At 40.6% G+C, this 27,187-nt stretch overlaps 1 protein-coding gene across 3 annotated transcripts in view; it reads left to right on the top strand.

Annotated features, from left to right (window-relative positions):
• The window catches only part of GALNTL6 (polypeptide N-acetylgalactosaminyltransferase like 6), a 1,197,302-nt gene that overhangs the window by 1,119,057 nt on the left and 51,058 nt on the right, over positions 1–27,187 (top strand). For all 3 annotated transcript variants that reach the window (XM_019440998.2, XM_019441000.2, XM_019440999.2), the window contains exon 10: positions 1,418–1,639. In XM_019440998.2, coding sequence (XP_019296543.1) covers positions 1,418–1,639 — 222 coding nt within the window. The remainder of the gene's footprint in view (positions 1–1,417; positions 1,640–27,187) is intronic.

The raw sequence follows: 27,187 nt of genomic DNA, 5'->3' as shown, positions 1-27,187 counted from the left end.
AGTTTCCAGCCATTCTGCCCACTTTATCTTCTAAGCACAAATGAGAAACCGGAAAGGGTTCTTTCCAGCCCCTGGGCACTTGAAATAAGAAATTGGAACGCCAAACGAGAACCAGAGCTTAAAGGACACAGCTATGAAACGATGCTACAAGCTGGGGGTATCAGAACTCAGACCTTCTAGATAATGCACTCTCACTAGCGTAGCATTAAAGCTTGAAGAGATGTCAGAGAACATCTCATCTTAGCTAAAGACCACAGGAACAAGAGTGCCTGGACAGCTCAGTTGGTTAAAGCATCTGACTTCAGCTCAGGGCATGATCTCACGGTTCATGATTTCGAGCCCAGCATCGGGCCCTGTGCTGTCAGCATAGAGCTAGTTTCAGATCCTCTGTCCTCCTCTCTCTCTGCCCCTCCCCCATTCACATGCGCTCTCTCTCTCTCTCTCTCTCTCTCTCAAAAAATAAACATGAAAAAAGACCACAGGAACAATTCAGTTCATCTGTGGCCAAGCCCAACATTAGGCTCTCCAATTATTAATAATAATATCCATAGTACCTAGCTCATGCCAGGTACTATTCAGAGCCCTTTACGGGTGTTACTTTGCTTAATCCTACAACCACTCCCACGATGTAGGTATATATTTACTAGTTGTGTATTCTCAGGTGAGGAATCTGAGGCCTAGAGAGGATGAGTTGCTTCCTTGACCTCAAAACTGAATAGCTTCCTCCCCTGAACCCACATGTTCTCCCGCCCCTAAGGAGCATGCTTTTTTCCCTACCAACAGCCTCCTGCTTCCTTCACCCATGGAAACATCTGCAGAGAAGACTGGCTACTTGATGCTTCCCTTAGCTTCATTATGCTTCATTGTGCAGTAAATTACTGAATTCCGCTTAGCATCTGTATTATACATAGAAAATATCATCAGAACACAAGGTCTTGAATTTAGTAATGCTGGGTTGCCTCTTTAATTGGGAGAAAAGAATAACAGCTTGTTTGTGCTCATTCTTTCCAGGATCCTAACTGTTCCTTGAAATGGTTGAAGCAATTTGATGCCTAAGAACTTCATTATCTCCAGTTTCAAATCCTTTAGTTCTGTGTGAAAAATAAACAATTTATAATCATGAAATAACAGGAGGGATGAGAAAGTTGATATAACTCTAAGCTGAATTTTTACTGACTCTGACAAATTATCTAATTGGCAGTTGAACCCCATGCCAGAAACAGAAATGCGTGCAAGGCCTCAGACTAATCGTATCACACCCTTGTAGTTACAAAAAAAAAACTCCCCTTATTAATAAGCCTCCAACCAGCGCTGTCTGAGGTTGTCTATTCTTTTTTCCTTTTTTCAATTTCCAGTGTGACTAAAATCACCCTCTGAGGGCACAAGTCAATAAATGACATTCTTTTCTGCTGCACAGAACCTGAAGCGTGTGGCTGAGACCTGGATGGATGAATTTGCTGAGTACATTTACCAGCGGCGCCCAGAATACAGGCACCTGTCCACCGGGGACATCTCCGCCCAGAAGGAGCTGCGCAAACAGCTCAAGTGCAAGGACTTCAAGTGGTTCATGGCTGCAGTGGCCTGGGATGTGCCTAAGTACTACCCTCCGGTGGAGCCCCCACCAGCCGCCTGGGGGGAGGTGAGGAGGCTGCATGAACCCTGCTCTTACTTCCTTGTGTCCGTCACACCTGCGCTCAGGTGACAGGACAGAATGCCAACACCTCCCACTCCTTTGTTCTACAGCCAAGTAAGATTAGCTTACATCATCTCCACTAAATGAATGTCCAGCATTTTTTCATACGTTGCCAAAGATGAGTATTCTGCCCTCAGCCTTGATAGTCCCACCCAGAACCGTTGGCGGCTGTTGACTCCCCAGTTGGATTTTTTTTAATACACCTGGAAAATATTTTTATTTCAGGTTAGTGAAATTTCCATAAGAGCTTGCAGAGAATGAAAATATCTATCGTGCTATTGTGTAAATAAATGTGACCTGCTCTCCACGATTGAATCCCTCACCATCCACCGTGCGTAGCCTTGTTGCTATTTGTATATGCAAGGATGAGGTGATGGAGGGGCTTGACTATTTTCCTACCCAGAGGTGCCGTACAGAATTGTGAAGAAATGCATTTCCATAACACCCAGAACTGTGGCACACGCGGGAGCCACATGGGTTCCTTAAATAAGCACTAACCTTTCCACCTCGGAACGTTTCTTTTTTATTTCACTTCATGATTTTAAAATGGAAAGAACTGAATAGTCCCGGTTCCCAAATTTAGAAGATCTATCTTTTGGCATAGAAAGGACTATTGTGCTGGGTTCCGTTCCATTCAATCCTGTTACTATAGCCTTTTCCTCATAGAAAAGCATATGCTAAAGCAAGGACTAAAATTGGATAGGGTGGATTTATCCTAGCAATTTAATCTGCTTTTAGCAGGAGGCTGTGAGGGGGAAATTGCAGGCTGGGCTGGATGCTAGCGCCGTCCTACTTCTCAAGGCTTTCAGAAGCCAGGAGTTGACTATGGTGCATTGTGGAGGAGCCTCTTCATCACTGTCCTTGGTTTTGCGTTGTGGGCGTGGACATGCCTTAGCCTGGTTGGTGTCTGTGGCTTTGCAGAAGTCTGAACACAGAACGTGGCAGGAGAGGCCAGGATACTGAGGCAGCGTTCTTGGGTTTCCAGCTCCCCTTGGAAAAGGTTTCACGTGCACCTGCTTGTTTCACTGAGAGGGTCCAAAAAGATGTTCTCTACCTGTGCCTGGGATGCCCCAGGCGTGAAGCAGAGAGTCAAGGTCAAGGACATCAATGCATGTTCCATTTCCAAATGTTTTTGAATGTGCACCTGGTCCTAATAGTAGCTGCTTGGGCCAGTTAGTAATCTGATCTAATACTTTGCATCTTAACCATTTCTTTAAAGCTTCCCTGGAATATTAGTAATAATGGTCTGCTCCTATTAGTTTTAGTTATCTACCATGGGCTTAATTTATAGCAGTGGAAATGTAAAGTAGACCTCCCCCCCAAAAGAGCTTTCATAGTCTAACGCATTGTATGATACAGGAATTTGTTACTCGATAAGCAGGAGAGTGTCTTTGTAAGGTGTTTTTGGTTAAGGTTATATCTACTACCTATAATAATTTTTAAAATTTATTTATTTTAATTCAAAATAGTTAATATGCAGTGGAGTATTGGTTTCAGGAGCAGAACCCAGTGATTCACCTCTCACATATAACACCCAGTGCTCATCCCAACAATTTGCCTCCTTAATGCCCATCACCCATTTAGCCCATCCCCCCACCCACCTCCTTCCAGCAACCCTTAGTTTGTTCCCTGTATTTAAAAGCCTTTTATGGTTTGCCTCCCTCTACTACCTATGACAATTTTTTAAGTTTATTTATTTATTCTGCGAGAGACAGAGAGGGAGTGCAGGAGCGGCAGGGAGAGAGAGGGAGACAGAGAATCCAAGGCAGGTTCCACATTGTCAGTGCAGGGCGTAATGGGGGGCTTGAACCCACAAACCTTGAGATCATGAGCTGAGCCTAAATCAAGATTGGGTGCTTAACTGACTGAGTCACCCAGCACCCCTACTCATGATAATTTAAATGCAATTTTGCCTTAGTGACTCAGAAATACTCTTAAAGATCTCAAAGCATCATTGTGTGGTTTGCAGCCAGGTAAAATCTTATCAAGCTTTTTTCCATCTTACGTGGAAACATATATTTTTATTCCTACACAGTTACTGCTTCAAACTGCAACAGATCACATTTTCCCATAGTACCTGACTAAATCATAACCTGTATCTATAAAATACCTTGTGTGGAAACAGACTTAAAGCTTCCATTGATGTTCTTTTTTTTTTTATATATCTATCAGCTGTGTATTTTATTTTATTTTACTTCTTTTTTACTGAAATGTATTGTCAAATTGGTTTCCATACAATACCCGGTGCTCATCCCAACAGGTGCCCTCCTCAATGCCCATCACCCACTTTCCCCTCCCCTCCACCCCCCATCAACCCTCACTGTGTTCTCAGTATTTAAGAGTCTCTTATGGTTTGCCTCCTTCCCTTTCTGTAACTTTTTTTTTTCCCTCATCCCCTCCCTGCTGGTCTTCTGTTGAGTTTCTCAGAATCCACATAGGAGTGAAAACATATGGTATCTGTCTTTCTCTGCCTAACTTATTTCACTTAGCTTAACACTCTCCAGTTCCATCCACGTTGCTACAAATGGCCAGATTTCATTCTTTCTCATTGCCAAGTAGTATTCCATTGTGTATATAAACCACAATTTCTTTATCCATTCATCAGTTGATAAACATTTAGGCTCTTTCCATAATTTGGCTATTGTTGAGAGTGCTGCTATAAACATTGGGGTACAAGTGGCCCTGTGCATCAATACTCTTGTATCCCTTGGGTAAATTCCTACCAGTGCTATTGCTGGGTCACAGGGTAGGTCTATTTGTAATTTTTTGAGGAACCTCCACCCTGTTTTCCAGAGCGGCTGCACCAGTTTGCTTCCCACCAATAGTGCAAGAGGGTTCCTGTTTCTCCACATTCTCGCCAGCATCTATAGTCTCCTGATTTGTTCATTGTAGTCACTCTGACCGGTGTGAGGTGGTATCTGAGTGTGGTTTTGATTTGTATTTCCCTGATGAGAAGTGATGTTGAGCATCTTTTCATATGCCTGTTGGCCATCTGGATGTCTTCTTTAGAGAAGTGTCTATTCATGTCTTCTCCCCATTTCTTCACTGGATTATTTGTTTTTCGGGTGTGGACTTTGGTGAGTTCTTTATAGATTTTGTATACTAGCTCTTTGTCTGATATGTCATTTGCAAATATCTTTTCCCATTCCATCGGTTGCCTTTGCAGTGCAGAAGCTTTTTATCTTGATGAGGTCCCAATAGTTCACTTTTGCTTTTAATTCCCTTGCCTTTGGAGATGTGTCAAGTAAGAAATTGCTGCGGCTGAGGTCAGAGAGGTTTTCTCCTGCTTTCTCCTCTAGGGTTTTGATGGTTTCCTGTCTCACATTCAGGTCCTTCATCCATTTTGAGTTAATTTTTGTGAATGGTATAAGAAAGTGGTCTAGTTTCATCCTTCTGCATGTTGCTGTCCATTTCTCCCAGCACCATTTGTTAAAGAGACTGTCTTTTTTCCATCGGATATTCTTTCCTACTTTGTCAAAGATTAGTTGGCCATACATTTGTGGGTCCAATTCTGGAATCTTTATTCTATTCCATTGGTCTATGTGTCTGTTTTTGTGCCAATATCATGCTGTCTTGATGATTACAGCTTTGTAGTAGTGGCTAAAGTCTGGGATTGTGATGCTTCCTGCTTTGGTTTTCTTCTTCAATATTACCTTTGCTATTCTGGGTCTTTTGTGGTTCCATACAAATTTTAGGATTGCTTGTTCTAGCTTCGAGAAGAATGCTGGTGCAATTTTGATTGGGATTGCATTGAATATGTAGATAGCTTTGGGTAGTATTGACATTTTAACAATATTTATTCTTCCAATCCATGAGCATGGAATATTTTTTTCCATTTCTTTGTATCTTCTTCAATTTCCTTCATAAGCTTTCTATAGTTTTCAGTGTACAGATCTTTTACATCTTCGGTTGGGTTTATTCCTAGGTATTTTATGCTTCTTGGTGCAATTGTGAATGGGATCAGTTTCTTTATTTGTCTTTCTGTTGCTTCATTATTAGTGTATAAGAATGCAACTGATCTCTGTACATTGATTTTTTATCCTGTGACTTTACTGAATTCACATATCAGTTCTAGCAGACTGTTGGTGGAGTCTATTGGGTTTTCCATATATAGTATCAAGTCATCTGCAAAAAGTGAAAGCTTGTCTTCATCTTTGCCAATTTTGATGCCTTTGATTTCCTTTTGTTGTCTGATTGCTGATGCTAGAATTCCAATACTATGTTAAACAACAGCAGTGAGAGTGGACATCCCTGTCATGTTCCTGATCTCAGGGAGAAAGCTCTCAGTTTTTCCCCATTGAGGATGATATTAGCTGTGGGCTTTTCATAAGTGGCTTTTATGATGTTTAAGTATGTTTCTTCAATCCCAACTTTCTTAAGGGTTTTTATTAAAAAAGAATGCTAAATTTTGTCAAATGCTTTTTCTGCATCGATTGACAGGATCATATGGTTCTTTTCTTTTATTAATGTGATGTATCACATTGATTGATTTGTGAATATTAAACCAGCCCTGCATCCCAGGAATGAATCCCACTTGATCATGGTGAATAATTATTTTTATGTGCTGTTGAATTCGATTTGCTGGTATCTTGTTGAGAATTCTTGCATCCATATTCATCAGGGATATTGGCCTGTAGTTCTCTTTTTTTTTTCTAGGTCTCTGTCTGGCTTGGGAATCAAAGTAATGCTGGCTTCATAGAATGAGTCTGGAAGTTTTCCTTCCCTTTCTATTTTTTGGAACAGCTTGAGAAGGATAGGTATTATCTCTGCTTTAAATGTCTGGTAGAATTCCCCAGGGAAGCCATCTGGTCCTGGCTTATTTTTTGGGAGATTTTTGATAACTGATTCAATTTCTTCACTGTTTATGGGTCTGTTCAAATTTTCTATTTCTTCCTGCTTGAGTTTTGGAAGAGTGTGGGTGCTTAGGAATTTGTCCATTTCTTCCAGGTTGTCCAGTTTGTTGGCATATAATTTTTCATAGTATTCCCTGATAATTGCTTATATTTCTGAGGGATTGGTTGCAATAATTCTATTTTCATTCATGATTTTATCTATTTGGGTCATCTCCCTTTTCTTTTTGAGAAGCCTGGCTAGAGGTTTATCAATTTTGTTTGTTTTTTCAAAAAAACAACTCTTCATTTCATTGATTTCTCTACTGTGTTTTTTAGATTCTATATTGTTTATTTCTCCTCTGATCTTTATTATTTCTCTTCATCTGCTGGGTTTAGGCTGTCTTTGCTGTTCTTCTTCTATTTCCTTTAGGTGTGCTGTTAGATTTTGTATTTGGGATTTTTCTTGTTTCTTGAGATAGGCCTGGATTACAATGTATTTTCCTCTCAGGACTGCCTTCGCTGCATCCCAAAGCGTTTGGATTGTTGTATTTTCATTTTCATTTGTTTCTGTATATTTTTTAATTTCTTCTCTAATTGCCTGGTTGATCCATTCATTCTTTAGTAGGATGTTTTTTAACCTCCATGCTTTTGGAGATTTTCCAGATTTTTTCTTGTGCTTGATTTCAAGTTTCATAGCATTGTGGTCTGAAAGTGTGCATGGTATGATCTCAATTCTTTTATACTTATTAAGAGCTGTTTTGTGACCCAGTATGTGATCTATCTTGGAGAATGTTCCATGTGCACTCAAGAAGAAAGTATATTCTGTTGCTTTGGGATGCAGAGTTCTAAATATATCTGTCAAATCCATCTGATCTAATGTATCATTCAGGGCCCCTGTTTCTTTATTTATTCTCTGTCTAGATGTTCTATCCATTGCTGTAGAGGAGTATTAAAGTCCCCTGCAATTACCACATTCTTATCAATAAGGTTGCTTATGTTTGTGATTAAATATTTTATATATTTGGGGGCTCCCAAATTCAATGTGTAAACATTTATAATTGTTAGCTCTTCCTGATGGATAGACCCTGTAATTATTATATAATGCCCTTCTTCATCTCTTGTTACAGCCTTTAATTTAAAGTCTAGTTTGTCTGATATAAGTATAGCTACTCCAGCTTTCTTTTTACTTCCATTAGCATGATAGATAGTTCTCCATCCCCTCACTTTCAATCTGAAGGGGTCCTCAGGTCTAAAATGAGTCTCTTGTAGACAGCAAATAGATGGGTCTTGTTTTTTTATCCATTCTGATACCCTATGTGTTTTGGTTGGAGCATTTAGTCCATCTACATTCAGTATTATTACTGAAAGATATGGGTTTGGTGTCATTGTGATATCTGTAGGTTTCATGCTTGTAGTGGTATCTATGGTACTTTGTGGTCCTTGCAACATTTCACTCACAAAGCCCCCCTTAGGATCTCTTGTAGGGTTCATTTAGTAGTGAAGAATTCCTTCAGGTTTTGTTTGTTTGGGAAGACCTTTATCTCTCCTTCTATTCTAAATGACAGACTTGCTGGATAGAGGATTCTCGGCTGCATATTTTTTCTGTTCATCACATTGAAGAGTTCCTGCCATTCCTTTCTGGACTGCCAAGTTTCAGTAGATAGGTCTACTACCCTTATGTGTCTACCTTTGTAAGTTAGAGCCTGTTTATCCCTAGCTGCTTTCAAAATTCTCTCTTTATCCTTGTATTTTGCCAGTTTCACTATGATATGTCATGCAGAAGATAGATTCAAGTTACGTCTTAAGGGAGTTCTCCTTGTCTCTTGGATTTCAATGCCTGTTTCCTTCCCCAGATCAGGGAAGTTCTCAGCTATGATTTGTTCAAGTACACCTTCAGCCCCTTTCTCTCTCTTCTTCTGGAATTCCTATGATATGGATATTGTTCCGTTTGATTGCATCACTTAGTTCTCTAATTCTCCCCTCGTAGTCTTGGATTTTTTAATCTTTTTTTCTCAGCTTCCCCTTTTTCCATAATTTTATCTTCTAATTCACCTATTCTCTCTTCTGCCTCTTCAATCCGCACTGTAGCTGCCTCCATTTTATTTTGCACCTCATTTATAGCATTTTTCAATTCATCATGACTATTTTTTAGTCCCTTGATTTCGGTAGCAATAGATTCTGTGCTTCCTCTATGCTTTTTCAAGCCCAATGATTAATTTTATCACTATTATTCTAAACTCTTGTTCTGTTATATTGCTTATATCGGGTTTGGATCAATTCGTTAGCTGTCGCTGCCTCCTGGAATTTCTTTTGAGGAGAATTCTTCCATTTCGTCATTTTGGCTAGTTTTCTGTCCCTTATGTGTTTTAAAAGCTTGTTCTTTGCTCTGCACCTGTGAGCACTGCTACATTAAGGAGGGTTATATACTGTCCAGGGTCTGGCCCTTCAGGAGGTATTTTTTCAGGGATTGTTACTTGCTCTCTATTGTTGTGACTTAGGTTATTTTATTACCCTACTTGTAATATTTTGGACCCTCCACCAGATGTGTTCTGATTTGTTCCTTGGAGTAGCCCTGTAAAGGAAAACAGATAGACAAACAGGAGACAAAAACACACAAACAAATAACACAAACAAACAAATAAACAAAAACAAAAACCTAAAGACTAAAAACAAAAAACCCAAAAACACTGACTACAAGTAAAGCAGGGGGTGGAGGCAGTGCTAATGGAAGAGCACTACAAAGAGAGAAATGACAGGAGCAGGGCGGGGTGGGGGGGAGAAAAAATAAACATTGACTAGACAGAGCGACCAAAAGGCTCAATCCAGAGAGAGAGAAAGGAGTGTAAAGAAGGAGGTGTAAAACATGTATCGAGATAATGGATTAAATATGTCTGTTTAGACAGACCAGTAACCAGAGTAACGAGCCCAAGGGAAGGAAGAGATAAGGAGGAGAAATGGGGAGGGAGGTGAGAATATATCTATATACCCAGAATTGACCTAGTGTTAATCCAGGCAATGCTGCATCGTCAGGAGGAGCTCTCCACAGGGTCTGTGCCGCTCCACTCGTGGATATGCAGTTATCCAGTGCATGGGGGCATGGTTTGGTGTAATCTGAACCCACCTGGAGTGATTCCTGAGGCCCCGCCTGGTGGGGGGAGGAATGGTGATTCCCCAGTCTCTTCCCCATAGAGCCAGACCAGTGGACTCAGTTTAAGTCGTCCTCACTGTGCCACGGGCGCAGACGGGGCGGTCCTTCTCTCTCCACCAACTCCCCTGACCCTGCGCTTGGCTAGGATTCAAAGTCCCACTCCATGCGCTCTGGCCCTGGGGAAGCTCCTCTCAGTGCGGCGATATGTGGTCCTGGCTGGCTTTGTCTGTGCTGCCACACTTCAGGGAGGACCACCTTCTACTACTGTGGACTGAGCAGCCACCCTCACTGGGAGCCCCCCAAGGTGGCAGACACAGGCTGCCTTTGTCTTTTCCCACAGCACTCCAAGGAAACGGCGGCCTTTTCCTCCTGCAGGCTGCACCCTCAGCCCAGCCACTGTGCCCGGGGCATGGTGAACACAGGCAGGTTCTGTACTATTGTGCAGCCCTCCAGGGAGGGAACCACTTTCTCCACCTGCGGACTGAGCCCCTGACCTACACCCGTACCCAGGACTGGCTCCCTGCCTCCCCAGGTGCGCAAACAGGGAGCCGGCTCCAGTCCGAAGAAAGCCCCACAGTTAGAGATAGGATCCCTCTCAGTCTCAGTCTGAGGTCTTTCTCCCGTCCAGATACGGTCCTGCACTTCCCTAGCTGCTCTTTCTCTTCCCTTTGTCTCTCCGCAGAGGGGGGTCCCTCCACTCCGTGCCCACTTGTCCTTTCTTTATCTCCCCCAGTTCGCAGTTACCCACCTATCTTTTTTCCAGCTTTCCCATTTTCTTCCTAGTAGATTCAGCCTCTTTTCCTCCCAGGCTCTCATGTTCAAAGTCCTTTGGCTTCTACACTTCTTTGTTTGAGAGATGCAGGAAGTATGGATCCCCTTACTTCTCTGCCATGTTGGCTTCTCAGCTCTCCATTGATGATCTAAAGAAGGAGAAGAAGAAATAGAAGAAGAAGAAAAAGAAGAAGAAGAAGAAGAAGAAGAAGAAGAAGAAGAAGAAGAAAGACACAACTTCCCAGAAAGACACAAACTTCCCACAACCACTTAAAGGCCAGGTAGGCTACAGTAGAAGGTTGTCATTACCTTTGACTGCCTTACACCTTTATGTGATTTGCCCTGCCCATGGGGCATTTACATTCGTCATTTCTGGTCTAAACAATTAGACATTGAGAAGATAAGATTTTTTTGAACACGATGGCAAATTTCTTTCCCCAAAGTTTCAACACAGCATACAAAACAAGATCAGATTCAAGTTTCAGGAAAGAAGACAACGGAGCTATAGTTCAAGGGCCAGTTGCATTCAGTTGCAATTGTTCAGTGAGGGTGTGGTACAAGAATGAAGACCTGGAAGATTGGAGGAAGGCAGAAAGAAAGGCAACCAAGGGACAAGCATGTGGATTGGTCAACAGTCTTGAAAAACATCTGTTTCCCAAGCAGAGTAGATCCCTGAGAGTAGAAGTGGTGCATCTACACTTCATGCAGGAGGCAAGAGAAGTGTTGAAATGCAGCGTGATCTAAATGAAATGATGAAAAAGAGAACTCGTGTCTAACTATATATGGGGTAAAAGCAACCTCCTTCTTAACAGTGGATAAAAATTACTAAATGTGCAGAATCTATCTGGGGATCATTTTATCTCCTAGAACAGCTCTTTTGAAGTTATCGCTCTTATGTTTTTTCTTTTCCCTTTGAGAGGGATTTTTTTAATGTCTTTTTTTATTTTGCAAATTTTAAATATGCAGAAAAGTTACAAAGGGAGTACACAAAGGTCATATATCGTCTTCACCACGGTTGTTCCAATGCTAACACCTTATGTTTGCCACTCTAACCACAGCACACTCAAACTAAGTGATTAGCGTTGGTACAGTACTATTAACTAAACTACAGATTTTATCCAGATTTCACCCGTTTTTTCACTAATGTCCCTTTTCTGTTCCAGGGTCCAATCCAGCATATGAAAGGGCTGTTTAATTTCCTATAAAGGTAAAATTAATTGTTAGAATGGGCAAAGCTCCTAAATAAATGTAATAGGTCAATTGCTGTTTTTGTAAGAAAGTGAAAAGGGAAATGCAGACTGTGAGGCTCTTTTAAAGCAGTTACACAAAGGAACCACCGACCTCCAACAATGTAAACACAAGAATCCTTTATGGGAGATCTGTGCCAAAGGCAGGGTAACTGGCTATTTTATGCGCTTGTACTTGGAACGGTTTCCACCTGATTTTCTGTGCCAACCCGATTCTGGGTAAACAATGAAGTGCTTAGGCAATTTTTGGCCCTGGTTGTAAGAATCCACCTTGTAAAGGAGACGTTACAGACCATAACTAGCCTATAAACTGCTATTCATTTCCTTGACAAATTCAGCTGAATTATTGCATTTGTCTCCTAACTCATCTCTCTGCTGCTGCTGCCCTTTTTCCCTTTAGCTTATTCTCAACATAGTCCACTAAAAATGGGAGATCAGGCCGCTCCTCCATTCAAAACCTTTTAATGGGGGGTGCCTGGGTGACTCAGTCGTTGAGCATCTGACTTTGGCTCGGGTCATGATCTCGCCGTTTGTGGGTTCAAGCCCCCAATGGGCTCGGGTCATGATCTCCCAGTTTGTAGGTTCTAGCCCTGCACCGGACTCACTGCTGTCAACACAAAGCCCACTTCAGATCCTCTGCTCCCCTCTCTTTCTCTGCCCCTCCCCTGCTCTCTCTCTCTCTCTGAAAATAAATTAAAAGAAAACACAAAAAAAATCACCTTTCAATGGCTACCATCTCTCTTGGGGTAAAAATCAAAGTCCTTACCTGTATCCTGAATGGTCTGACCTTTGTTGCTTCCATCCCTCCAGCCTCATCTCTTATTACTTCACCCCCCACCCCGCTTATGCTTCTCTAGGTGCTCTGGCCTCATCACTGCTCCCCAGATGGGCCAAGCACAATCCTACCTCAGGGATTTTGCACTTGTTCCTTCTACTTAGAATCCTCCAGCCCCAGGAATCCTATGGCTCCTTCTCTCACTTCTGTCTGGTCCTTACTCAAAAAAATTGTCTTCTCAGTAAGGCCTTCACTGACTGTCCCGTTGTGTGCAAGAACTCTCACACACATGCACCTTTATATTTATATACTCCCCATCTCCCTTCCCTGCTTTATTTTACTCCTCAACATCCGTCACTATCTTGCAAGTTATATATGCGTTTATCATGTTTCTCATCTACTTCCCACACAAGAAAGCCAGCTCCATGACACAGGGATTTTGTTTGATTTATGGAGTTGCTACTGCTCTTCAGCAGCTAAAAAAAGTGCATGGCACATAGTAGGTGCTCAGTAAATATTCCCTGAATGAATGAATGAATGATCAATGAATGGAGGATTCTGGTTCCCTCTTGTTCCCCCTTGCCTCTCACTGCTCTGCCTAGACACCTCCACAGAGCACACTGAGCTGTCACTCCCCTCCACCACACAGGGGAAGAGTCTCTGTACCCTCCCTTCTTGGCCATACAGCATCCGCCACTTTGAAAAGGTTGGCCAGGGAGAGAGTTTGAGGTTGGAATCTCAGGTAGCAGATCGTGAAGGACCATCAGGTCTGTGGTCCATATGACAGTCAAGCATGATATTGAGTATTCTCTTCTGATACCTTAACAAGAAGGGAAAACTCCAAAAATGAAAATCCTCTGTTCCAACAGTCTCCAAACCCTCCCTGCCAGCTTCCTACTTAAAGACATGAAGACATTAAAAGTCACATCAGATGGAAAAGTGCTCTCCAGAGAAGAAATCACTCCATCCTCTGGGTGGAGGGAACTGGGTAGATCCTCTGGGAGCCAGTAGAATGGGTGGAGTAGTGGATGGCAATGAGGCCCAAAGGGAATATATAGGATTTTGAGCCATGTACTAAGGCGAACATCCCTTCGTGCTATTCAGACAGAAGCAATGTGCTTTTCTACGATGTTCTGTTGGATAGGGTAAGAGCAAGTTTAAAGTGGAAAATTATTCTTAAACCATGCACATATGGAACGCCTTTTTTGTGTGTGTCAAGATACTAAATGAAAGAAGCAGAATTTCCTATTATTTTCCTCCTCCTTACCCCTTCCCCTCCTTAGAATTCATGAATTTGCTAAAAGTCATTTATAGTATTCCTTTATGGTCCAAAAAGAAGAGTTCTGCAGAATCCCGAGTATCATGTGTAAGAGAGAATAAAAGATGTAAAATAGACAAACCGGTGCCTTCCCCAGCCGGTGCCATAGATTCTTTTAAGATGTGTCTGCTTACTGTCCTCAATGTGCCAATCTTGGCACATCCGTCTGTCTTCTTGCAATTGTGCAAAACTTTTTTTAAATCTTTATTTTAAAAATTCATCTCAATGCCGGGCTCCTTCGGCTGCTATTTAAATTCCTTCCTCAAGATTAATGTCACCCGGAATTGTGGAACATTCCCACAGACAGGCACCCTAAATAATTCCAGTTCTCCTCCTCTGCCTCAGCTGCACTTGACTTCTTTTGACTTGCTTTCTTCCTCTTTCTTCTAAGGTTCTCACGGGTATATGGGCTTTTCAAATTTCTCCCTATCAGCTTACGGGAAAGGAAGTCTGGCCCTAGGTGGTGCGTTATCTGAAAGACCATCTGAGGATGTGATGTTGTCTCTTTCAAACAAATTCCGTGTAAATGTTGCTGCTGTATAATGCAGAGGTCAAAGCCAACACTTTCTGCACAATGAGTGAGACTCTTTTGCATTCCCTTGGGAGAACTGTGGCCAGGTTTCCTGCCTCCCTCGCAACCCAGTCTTGCAACTGGGAGAGCTGCAATGTGAGATTGTCTTGCCAGTCCCTTGGCCACTGTGCAGAAACTGGCCCTGCCATTCAGCTGCTATCTATCTAAACCAGATCATTAAATGAAGCAGTCATTCAGAGATGATTTGTCATTCTCTGAGTGTATTAGAGTTGATTGAGCTGTCATTTATTTTCCCAGGCAGAGGGAATGCTGGTACATTATGCTAACTCATGTCTCTGGAGCTCAACCACCGAGGTTGGGAAAAATGGAAGGACACCTAAAGAATAGCATTATCCTTTCAGATGTTACTATGTGCTTTCTGAGTTCTCGAAAGTTGAAGGCAAACTTAAAGTGTTTTATGATAAACTTGATTTTAGTTCCATATTCCCGGCTGAGTACATTGGACATCTTACTGTCTCAACAGTGGCAATTTGGCCCAATTCATAATAGAATCAGAGCTGTTTCAGAGCTAACAGATTTTTTTTTTCTTCTCTTATATTAAGTATTCCAAGCAAAATTTCTGTTTTTTCTCTATTTATTTTATTCTTCCTTCAAATACATGTAATCATACTGACATATGTTTACACACATAAATATAAACCTTTTCGGGTTCACGTGACAGGAGTAAATGAAACTTTAAGTGTATGTTAGCCTAATCATTAATTTATCTTGGTGTTTAATTTTCATTGACAATCGGTACCTTTCTAATTCCAAGAATGACATAAAATTAATAGAATTTGAGGATCACTCAATTAATCATAGCAAGATTTCCAATCCAGGCCTCAGGAATTGTCATAAATAGAAAAAAAAAATCAATATCATTTTTCCAGTCATGAACCTAGGAATACTTCCCCTCCTACTCATTCTTTAACAAAGTGCACAGCTGGCTTCTGGGAGAGCTCAGAGTGGTCTCTGCAGTAGCAAAGGCCCTCAACTTGCCCTTAAAAATCTGGTGATCCCCCCCACCACGGGTTGGTGGGCAACAAGAATAAGTACAGCAGAAAATGGGAAAGATTCTTGGGGTCTTAGAATAAAGGTGAGAAAATACTGGAGGTCAATTCTGAGTGATCCAGACTGATGCCAGAATTCATAATAGAGCTTAAAATTTGGTTTTATTCATTCGCAGACAGGCAATAGTTAAGAACAAGAGCCCATATTCCTCCAAGTGTCCTTAAAATGTATTGTTAGCAGTAGGTCTTGGCTGGCCCTGTTCCAAACTCTGGGAAGCACAGTGAGTGCATTGCTTAGAGGTAAATAGTCCCTTGCATTCACAATAGGGATATTTTTAGCAACCTAAATGTCATCAGTTGGTCTTAGATTCTGTGACCAACCTTAGTTTGGGAGGCAGGAAGATAAGGGCTCCTGGACCCTCCGGCTGCCTCCATAGCCAAGTACTTTCTCCATGTTTTACTTTCTCACAATTACCTCTCAGTGTTTTTTCACCTACTTGATTATATTTCTTCCCACTAATTTTGAGATTCAGGAATTGACTTTGAGCAGCTTGGATTTCCAAAATCTGTTTTTGTCTAATCAACAACCCAGTAATATTTGGCTAAACTAGCTCTCGCCTTAGATCTTTCCCTTTTTGTAGTGATGTGTATAACTTTTTCTGTTGAGCCCCTATTGCCCAATATGATATTGGTTGGCCAATTTCTGGATAAGATGACCTATTCTTCAGTCCCATTAGGAAGAGAAACTAACATAAAAAAAAAAAATCTCAGAAGGAGCTTAACTTTCTAGTTCAATCCTCAAAACAGGAAGGACAAATTAGTTTTTTCCAGTCTTATTTTAGACCCAAATTATCCAGAACAAATTACACATTTCCAGGTTCCTCACCTATGCTTTTTTGACAGAATTGCTTACAAGTTTGCAGCAGTTTTGTTCCAGATCCTAACATTCGAATACTGCCATTCTATTGGAAATAATGGAAAACCACAAGGTTTTTCAAAATAAAAAGAAATAAAAAGTTAAATTTTCTACAATAGTTTTGCTTTCAAATATTCTGCCATTTCCAATGCTAAAAACACAGCAGCAGCACGGTTTTGTTTAATCATAAAAACCAGACAGAGCATTTAGGATAGCAAAGAAGAAAAACACACAACATGGCTATCATCTTACATAAAACTAGTAACAAGGAATCCCCAAGAACTCCAGAATGTAAGTTAGTGTAACCGAAGCAACAGACGGCAGCAGTTCTTGTGTGGGATTGTCAGAGATGTGGAATAGGTAATAAAGAAAAAAGGCAGTACTGACAGTTCTAGAAGCTGCCAGTTAGAAATCAACAAATATTCACTCCCAGAAAAAGATGATCTTTTACAGAACAGGAACTAAAGCAATCAAATCTACAAATTACCAGTAAAACTCCAAGACATCCTCACAGGCTCCAAGTTGAGGACAAACACAAAAATACCATATGAAATCAGTATGGGGCCACTGGAATTTAAACTATGTTGAAGCCCACACGTATTTCAGAAACACTCCAAAATGTTCTTTTGGAAAGACGGACACTCATTCTTTTCCTTCCCGTTTCCCACACCTGCCCTCATGGGAAAAAAAGAAAAGAAGAGAAAAGGAAAAACCTGCTGTTGGTTGGATCCACCATGAAACACCACAGATGCCCAGGAAACAAAAGCTTCTAACACCAGAGAAGGAGATAGACCTCAGAAAGCACTGAACAGCAAACACTCTTAAAGGTAACCATACTGCTTTACAGGGAAAACCCTTAGAACTCTAGATGACACAGAGTCAGAGACAGGAAGTTTTTATAAATCAGACTTAGCTCTGAGAGAAAGAGAAGTAACTATACAAAGAGGCCATGTTTTTTAATACATCACAGTAACAACAGACAAAAAAGCCCTACAGAAGAACTTTCCTCTACTAGCCAAGAAAACGAGTTTATTTATAGATGGAAAATAAAAACAGATTACAATAAAACCCCCTACCGAGATACAACAAGGATAAAGATAAAAATAAACCAAATAAAGTTCCAATAGGTAATGAAACCATTCTACAAATGTGGCCACAAAGAAGATGAGAAATGTAACATAAGATTTCAAAATGAGCTAAAAGAATCTTAAAAACAATCCACGCTTAAAAGAACCATGCACATCAAAAATAGAACAGCTCAGGAAGGTGATGGCTAGGATATGAAGCATGATGATGTGAAAAGAGAGGTGGAGACTCAGGAATGAAAAGCAAAGAGAAGAAAAGAGAGAACCAAGATTTCAGAAATAAGGCTAAATTGGAAGGAACAAAGCAACAAGTAGAGTCCCTGGAAACACAGTAAGAGAAACTGAGGCTAGAAGATAGAAGAATGAAGTCAACAACGTGGAAGGAGAGAAGAGGACTCTATGAAAGATCTGGAACAACAAAGATGGAAAGGAGATTCAACATGAATTCCCAAAAAAGAAAGCTCCCCATAAAAGTGAAAGACAAAAAATACATAAAACTATAACTCAAGAGGGGCACCTGGGTGGCTCAGTTGGTTAAGCATCCGATTTCAGCTCAGGTCATAATGTCACGGTTCTGTTGGTAAGTTCGAGCCCCACCCCCATCGGGCTCTGTACTGACAGCTTAGAGTCTGGAGCCTGCTTCTGATTCTGTGTCTCAATCTCTCTCTGCTCCTCCGCCTCTCTCTCTCTCTCTCTCTCCTCTCTCTCTCTCAGTAATAAATAAACATTTAAAAAACATTTTTAAAAAACTATAACCCAAGAGAATCTTCATAAAACAAAGTATTTGAATCTACAAATTAGAAGAGTTATGTATGAGAACTTCATGAATCATCAACACTGAAACATTTCTAGTAAAGTCATTGTATTTTTTAATAGAAGAAAAACAATTTTATGCATCCAAGCAAAAACAAACAAATGAACAAACAAAACCCCCAAAAAACTAAGTAAAATTTTGAAGCACATTTTGTACCAGAAAACAATGGAACAACGTTGTGAAAATGATGCAGAATGTAAAATATGAGCCAAAGATTTTATATCCAACCAAACTATGCTTCAAGTATGGAAACCGTCAAAAAGCAGTTCTAAACATTAAAGAACTCAGAGATTATTTTTCCAAAGAACCTTTCTGAGAAACATGCTGGAGAATGAGCATCAGAAAACGAAGGATGTTGAGGGCAGACTGACCTAAGGTCGGATAGAGACTGGCTATAAGGATAAAAGAATATGCAAATTGTATGTGCTCTACCAATGCAGAAATAAATACAACTAACAAATAGAGAAAGTAAATGGAAAAGCAGAGTAAGTTCAATGATTGTGCCAAAGGCATTAACTAGAAAGAATATCATCCATGTTTATACATTGAAAAAGAGAGAAGAAAAGGGGAAAAGATTATAACTAACTGGTATTGCTTAGAAAAAATTTAGGTATTATCTAAAAAAAAAGAATCAGCAGATATTATATATAATATTAGGGTAAAGGTAAATAGTAGGACAAAAATACAAACCATATTAAATACCAAAGATTACAAAGAGAAAAGAGAATGGATCACATAGTGACTTTGTAGAGACAATAAATACATAATAAATCGCTATGCCAGAACTGAGATCAAATATATAAAGTATACTGACTTAAAAAAAATCCAGAAAATAAAGCAAATTGAACTCTCTGCTGAGACATACCTAAACCAAAATGATCAGAACGATTAAAGATTAAAGAATACAATAGAAATACCAGATAAACACAAGTAATAAGTAAGCAGAAGTTGAGATTTTAATATGAAACAAGGTAGAGCAGGGGGGTGGAAAGCTGAAAAGTTAAAAGCCAAAAAGATATTATAATACTAAAGACTACAATCTATAGAAAAACCAATTTTATAAGGTAGAAGTTGCTGGAAATTCAAGGAGAAACAGATAGAAACACACCAATCATAGGACAGCTTAACTCTGTAATAGGTGAGCCAAAATTAATAAGGATCTATATAATCTAAACCATGTAATTAATCATATCAATCGGTATACCTGTTTAACTCTGACGTATTTTAATTTACCTTCTTTTCAACTATACAAATTAAGAAGTCTGTTGATGTTATAAAAATAAATACAACGTTTGCATCAGAGATCCAAATATAAAAATCAATAAGATAAACACTATATAATCTCAAATTTGAATTGAAATTGTCAATGTGAACTCATGACTTTTCCCCCCTCACTTTCTAAAAATACAAATTCTCTAGCTCTATGCACTGAAAAAGCCTAGAAACAATCTCAATCCAATCTCAATGAACATGTCTAGCTCTCATTGTGGTCTCTGTAGAAGATTCTCCACTAAATGCAACTAAGGATAGACTGGTCTCGGGGAGGAAGATGGCAGCATAGGAGGACTCTGGGCTCACCGCGTCCTGCACATCACTTAGATTCCACCCACACCTGCCTAAATAACCCAGAAAATCGCGAGAAGACTAGCAGAATGGATTCTCTGGAGCCATAGACGAGAGGTCCACAGAAGAGGGTAGGAAGGGCGGTGAGGCGGTGTGCGCTCCACGGACTGGCGGGAGGGAGCCGGGGCAAAGGGGCGGCCCGCCGGCCAAGCAGAGCAGAGTCTGGCTTGCAAAAGCGGAGGGGCCGGACAGAGTGTGTTCAGACAGCAAGCGGGACTTGACATCTGGAAGGTTATAAGCTAACAGCTCTGCTCAGAGAACGGGAGGGCTGGAGGACAACGGGAGGGAGAGTTGTTGATTCCCGGACGACAGAGCGCAGCTTGGTGGGGAACAAAGGCGCTCGCCAGTGCCATCTCCCTCGCCCATCCCCCAGCCAAAATCCCAAAGGGAACCAGTTCCTGCCAGGGAACTTGCTTGCACCACACAAATACCCAAAGCCGTGCTTCTGCGGATCCAGTGCTTCTGCGGACCCGTCCCTCTGGCGGGTCTGACTCCCGCCCGGTGCCGCAGGGCCCCTCCCGAAGCAGATCTCCAAAGGAAAAGCGAGCTGAGCCTGCCCCTCTGCCCGCCCCTACCCCCCCCACCCCCGTGCACCTTGCCGATCCACCCCAGCTAATACACCAGATCCCCAGCACCACAAGCCTGGCAGTGTGCAAGTAGCCCAGACGGGCCACGCAACCCCACAGTGAATCCCGCCCCTAGGAGAGGGGAAGAGAAGACACACACCAGTCTGACTGTGGCCCCAGTGGTGGGCTGGGAGCACACATGGGGTCTGACTGTGGCCCCGCCCACCAACGCAAGTTATTCAAGACAGCACAGGGGAAGTGCCCTGCAGGTCCGAACCACTCCAGGGACTATCCAAAATGACGAAACGGAAGAATTCCCCTCAAAAGAATCTCCAGGAAATAACAACAGCTAATGAACTGATCAAAAAGGATTTAAACAATATAACAGAAAGTGAATTTAGAATAATAGTCATAAAATTAATCGCTGGGCTTGAAAACAGTATAAAAGACAGCAGAGTATCTATTGCTACAGAGATCAAGGGATGAAGAAACAGCCAGGAGGAGCTAAAAAATGCTATAAATGAACTGCAAAATAAAATGGAGACGACCACAGCTCAGATTGAAGAGGCAGAGGAGAGAATAGGTGAACTAGAAGATAAAATTATGGAAGAAGAGGAAGCTGAGAAAAAGAGAGATAGTATAATTGGTATTCCAGAGGCGGAAGAGAGAAGGAAAGGTGCTGAAGGGGTACTTGAACAAATCATAGCTGAGAACTTCCCTGATCTGGGGAAGGAAAAAGGCACTGAAATCCAAGAGGCACAGAGAACTCCCTTCAGGCATAACTTGAATCAATCTTCTGCATGACATATCATAGTGAAACTGGCAAAATACAAGGATAAAGAGAAAATTCTGAAAGCAGCTAGAGATAAACGTGCTCTAACATATAAAGGGAGACCTATAAGACTCGTGACCGATCTCTCTACTGAAACTTGGCAGGCCAGAAAGGAATGGCAGGAAATCTTCAATGTGATGAACAGAAAAAAATATGCAGCCAAGAATCCTCTATCCAGCAAGTCTGCCATTTAGAATAGAAGGAGAGATAAAGGTCTTCCCAAACAAACAAAAACTGAAGGAATTCATCACCACTAAACCAGCCCTACAAGAGATCCTAAGGGGGATCCTGTGAGACAAAGTACCAGAGACATCACTACAAGCATGAAACCTATAGACATCACAATGACTCTAAACCCATATCTTTCTATAATAACACTGAACGTAAATGGACTAAATGCGCCAACCAAAAGACATAGGGTATTAGAATGGATAAAAAAACAAGACCCATCTATGTGCTGTCTACAAGAGACTCATTTTAGACCTGAGGATCCCTTCAGATTGAAAGTGAGGGGATGGAGAACTATTTATCATGCTACTGGAAGTCAAAAGAAAGCTGGAGTAGCCATACTTATATTAGACAAACTAGACTTTAAATTAAAGGCTGTAACAAGAGATGAAGAAGGGCATTATATAATAATTACAGGGTCTATCCATCAAGAAGAGCTAACAATTATAAATGTCTATGTGCCGAATACAGGAGCCCCCAGATATATAAAACAATTACTCATAAACATAAGCAACCTTATTGATAAGAATGTGGTAATTGCAGGGGACTTTAACACTCCACTAACAGAAATGGATAGATCATCTAGACACACAGTCAATGAAGAAACAAGGGCCCTGAATGATACATTGGATCAGATGGACTTGACAGATATATTTAGAACTCTGCATCCCAAAGCAACAGAATATACTTTCCTCTCGAGTGCACATGGAACATTCTCCAAGATAGATCACATACTGGGTCACAAAACAGTCCTTCATAAGTATACAAGAATTGACATCATACCATGCACACTTTCAGACCACAATGCTATGAAGCTTGAAATCAACAACAGGAAAAAGTCTGGAAAACTTCCAAAAGCATGGAGGTTAAAGAACACCCTACTAAAGAATGAATGGGTCAACCAGGCAATTAGAGAAGAAATTAAAAAATTTATGGAAACAAACGAAAATGAAAATACAACAATCCAAACACTTTGGGATGCAGCGAAGGCAGTCCTGAGAGGAAAATACATTGCAATCCAGGCCTATCTCAAGAAACAAGAAAAATCCCAAATACAAAATCTAACAGCACACCTAAAGGAAATAGAAGCAGAACAGCAAAGACACCCTAAACCCAGCAGAAGAAGAGAAATAATAAAGATCAGAGCAGAAATAAACAATATAGAATCCAAAAAAACTGTAGAGCAGATCAACGAAACCAAGAGTTGGTTTTTTGAAAAAATAAACAAAATTGATAAAACCTCTAGCCAGGCTTCTCAAAAAGAAAAGGGAGATGACCCAAATAGATAAAATCATGAATGAAAATGGAATTATTACAACCAATCCCTCAGAGATACAAACAATTATCAGGGAATACTATGAAAAATTATATGCCAACAAACTGGACAACCTGGAAGAAATGGACAAATTCCTAAACACCCACACACTTCCAAAACTCAATCAGGAGGAAATAGGAAGCTTGAACAGACCCATAACCAGCAAAGAAATTGAATCAGTTATCAAAAATCTCCCAACAAATAAGAGTCCAGGACCAGATGGCTTCCCAGGGGAGTTCTACCAGACGTCTAAAGCAGAGATAATACCTATCCTTCTCAAGCTATTCCAAAAAATAGAAAGGGAAGGAAAACTTCCAGACTCATTCTATGAAGCCAGTATTACTTTGATTCCTAAACCAGACAGAGACCCAGTAAAAAAAGAGAACTACAGGCCAATATCCCTGATGAATATGGATGCAAAAATTCTCAACAAGATACTAGCAAATCGAATACAACAGCATATAAAAAGAATTATTCACCATGATCAAGTGGGATTCATTCCTGGGATGCAGGGCTGGTTCAACATTCACAGATCAATCAATGTGATATATCACATTAATAAAAGAAAAGAAAAGAACCATATGATCCTGTCAATCGATGCAGAAAAGGCATTTGACAAAATTCAGCAACTTTCTTAATAAAAACCCTCAAGAAAGTCAGGATAGAAGGAATATACTTAAACATCATAAAAGCCGTTTATGAAAAGCCCACAGCTAACATCATCCTCAATGGGGAAAAACTGAGAGCTTTTTCCCTGAGATCAGGAACACAACAGAGATGTCCACTCTCACCGCTGTTGTTTAACAAAGTGTTGAAATTCTAGCATCAGCAATCAGACAACAAAAGGAAATCAAAGGCATCAAAATTGGCAAAGATGAAGTTAAGCTTTCACTTTTTGCAGATGACATGATATTATACATGGAAAATTCGATAGACTCCACCAAAGGTCTGCTAGAACTGATACATGAATTTAGCAAAGCCTCAGGATACAAAATCAATGTACAGAAATCAGTTGCATTCTTATACACTAATAATGAAGCAACAGAAAGACAAATAAAGAAACTGATCCCATTCACAATTGCACCAAGAAGCATAAAATACCTAGGGATAAATCTAACCAAAGATGTACAAGATCTGTATGCTGAAAACTATAGAGAGTTTATGAAGGAAATTGAAGAAGGTATAAAGAAATGGAAAAACATTCCGTGCTCATGGATTGGAAGAATAAATATTGTCAAAATGTCAATACTACCCAAAGCTATCTACACATTCAATGCAATCCCAATCAAAATTGCACCAGCATTCTTCTCGAAGCTAGAACAAGCAATCCTAAAATTCATATGGAACCACAAAAGGCCCCGAATAGCCAAAGTAATTTTGAAGAAGAAGACCAAAGCAAGAGGCATCACAATCCCAGACTTTAGTCTCTAATACAAAGCTGTAATCATCAAGACAGCATGATATTGGCACAAAAACAGACACATAGACCAATGGAATAGAATAGAAACCCCACAACTAGGCCCACAAACGTATGGCCAACTAATCTTTGACAAAGCAGGAAAGAAAATCCAATGTAAAAAAGACAGTCTCTTTAACAAATGGTGCTGGGAGAGCTGGACAGCAACATGCAGAAGGTTGAAACTAGACCACTTTCTCACACCATTCACAAAAATAAACTCAAAATGGATAAAGGGCCTGAATGTGAGACAGGAAACCATCAAAACCTTAGAGGAGAAAGCAGGAAAAGACCTCTCTGACCTCAGCCGTAGCAATTTCTTACTCGACACATCCCCAAAGGCAAGGGAATTAAAAGCAAAAATGAACTACTGACACCTTATGAAGATAAAAAGCTTCTGCACAGCAAAGGAAACAATCAACAAAACTAAAGGCAACTGACAGAATGGGAAAAGATATTTGCAAATGACATATCGGACAAAGGGCTAGTATCCAAAATCTATAAAGAGCTCACCATCTCCCCACCCAAGAAAACAAATAATCCAGTGAAGAAATGGGCAGAAAACATGAATAGACACTTCTCTAAAGAAGACATCCAGATGGCCAACAGGCACATGAAAAGATGCTCAACGTCACTCCTCATCAGGGAAATACAAATCAAAACCACACTCAGATATCACCTCACGCCAGTCAGAGTGGCCAAAATGAACAAATCAGGAGACTATAGATGCTAGAGAGGATGTGGAGAAACGGGAACCCTCTGCACTGTTGGTGGGAATGCAAATTGGTGCAGCCGCTCTGGAAAACAGTGTGGAGGTTCCTCAAAAAATTAAAAATAGACCTACCCTATGACCCAGCAGTAGCACTGCTAGGAATTTACCCAAGGGATACAGGAATGCTGATGCATAGGGGCACTTGTACCCCAATGTTTCTAGCAGTACTCTCAACAATAGCCAAATTATGGAAAGAGCCTAAATGTCCATCAACTGATGAATGGATAAAGAAATTGTGGTTTATATACACAATGGAGTACTACATGGCAATGAGAAAGAACGAAATATGGCCCTTTGTAGCAACGTGGATGGAACTGGAGAGTGTGATGCTAAGTGAAATAAGCCATACAGAGAAAGACAGATACCATATGGTTTCACTCCTATGTGGATCCTGAGAAACTTAACAGAAACCCATGGGGGAGGGGAAGGAAAAAAAAAAGAGGTTAGAGTGGGAGAGCCAAAGCATAAGAGACTGTTAAAAACTGTGAACAAACTGAGGGTTGATGGGAGGTGGGAGGGAGGGGAGGGTGGGTGATGGGTATTGAGGAGGGCACCTTTTGGGATGAGCACTGGGTATTGTATGGAAACCAATTTGGCAATAAATTTCAAAAAAAAATGCAACTAAGGATAATTGAAGAAATGGCTGATTTCAGTTGTCAGGTAGAAAATGTAGGAAAAGGCACTGGTACATCTTGTTGCTCTAGAAAGCAAGGAGAGTAAGGAAGCTGTCAAAAGCTGATATGGTCACGTCAATAACACAGGAAAAATTCCCACTTACCATAGATGCAACAATATGAATATAAAAACAAATGACCCAATTAATTAAAATGTACTAAATATTTTAAAAGGTATAAAATCGAGGGGCGCCTGGGTGGCGCAGTCGGTTGGGCGTCCGACTTCAGCCAGGTCACGATCTCGCAGTCCGTGAGTTCGAGCCCCGCGTCAGGCTCTGGGCTGATGGCTCAGAGCCTGGAGCCTGTTTCCGATTCTGTGTCTCCCTCTCTCTCTGCCCCTCCCCCGTTCATGCTCTGTCTCTCTCTGTCCCAAAAATAAATAAATGTTGAAAAAAAAATTAAAAAAAAAAAAAAAAAAAAAAGGTATAAAATCGGGGCGCCTGGGTGGCTCAGTCGGTTGAGCAGCCGACTTCGGCTCAGGTCATGATCTCGCCATCCATGAGTTCGAGCCCCGTGTCAGGCTCTGTGCTGACAGCTCAGAGCCTGGAGCCTGTTTCAGATTCTGTGTCTCCCTCTCTCTGACCCTCCCCCATTCATGCTCTGTCTCTCTCTGTCTCAAAAATAAATAAACGTTAAAAAAAAATTTTTTTTTAAATAAAAGGTATAAAATCATAATAATGCTTTAAAAGATGGAGAGAAGAGAGAAAGGGAAACAAAATAAAAACCACTAGTCACCATTGACAGTTGCCAGGACACCAAATCATTTCCTGGAAAATTGACATTTTAAAGGGAAATAATTAAGTATATTTCATGTGTTTCTGGTATTTTATATATTTCAGGGTATCCAAAGAGTCCTAGTGGCTGACAATTCTTTTCCTACAGATTTTCAGATAATAAACTTAAGCAGAAAGATAGAACTAGAAAAATCAACATTTTGCAATCCCTAATGCAATAACTGATTCACACAACAGTCATCATTGCATGGCAAAACCATCAGAGGAAAAAAGGGATGAAGGAGAGTAAAATCATCAAGTTACTGCCAGCTGAACCCACCGATCAATCTTAACATCATTGAAAGTGAGTCATACACTCATTCTGATAGGATGCAATGTGGAGACATTTTACACAAGCTAGAAAATCAAGAACCATCTCTGAAATGATCTTTAAAAAGAAAAAAAAAAAACAAAATAAAACTGAATCTGAATTTAATCAAGCCTTCTAAACTTCAGACAGGATATTTAAGGAGTGGAGGAAACAGCTATACAAATCTCAAGCCAAATCTAGAATTTGAGAACCTAATTTCTTCAATCAGTACATGGCAGGGAGAAAACAGGAGGAGGTGAACTATTCTAGATTACAAGATATTCACAAGGCTCTATGAATTTAACAACCACACAATGAAATGAAGCTGATTTGGATCCTGAGTAGAATAAACTATATGAAAAGAGACATTTTTAGACAATCAGAAGAATTTGAATATGGGCAAGGTATTAGATCCTAAGTAATTATTGTTAATTTGTGGCTATATGAGAAAATTCACT

Source organism: Panthera pardus, unplaced genomic scaffold (genome assembly GCF_024362965.1).
Source record: "Panthera pardus isolate Hobbes unplaced genomic scaffold, ASM2436296v1 HiC_scaffold_13, whole genome shotgun sequence".
Taxonomy (NCBI): domain Eukaryota; kingdom Metazoa; phylum Chordata; class Mammalia; order Carnivora; family Felidae; genus Panthera; species Panthera pardus.
Note: the sequence above shows the minus strand (reverse complement) of the source record. Positions and strands in the feature narration are given on the sequence as shown.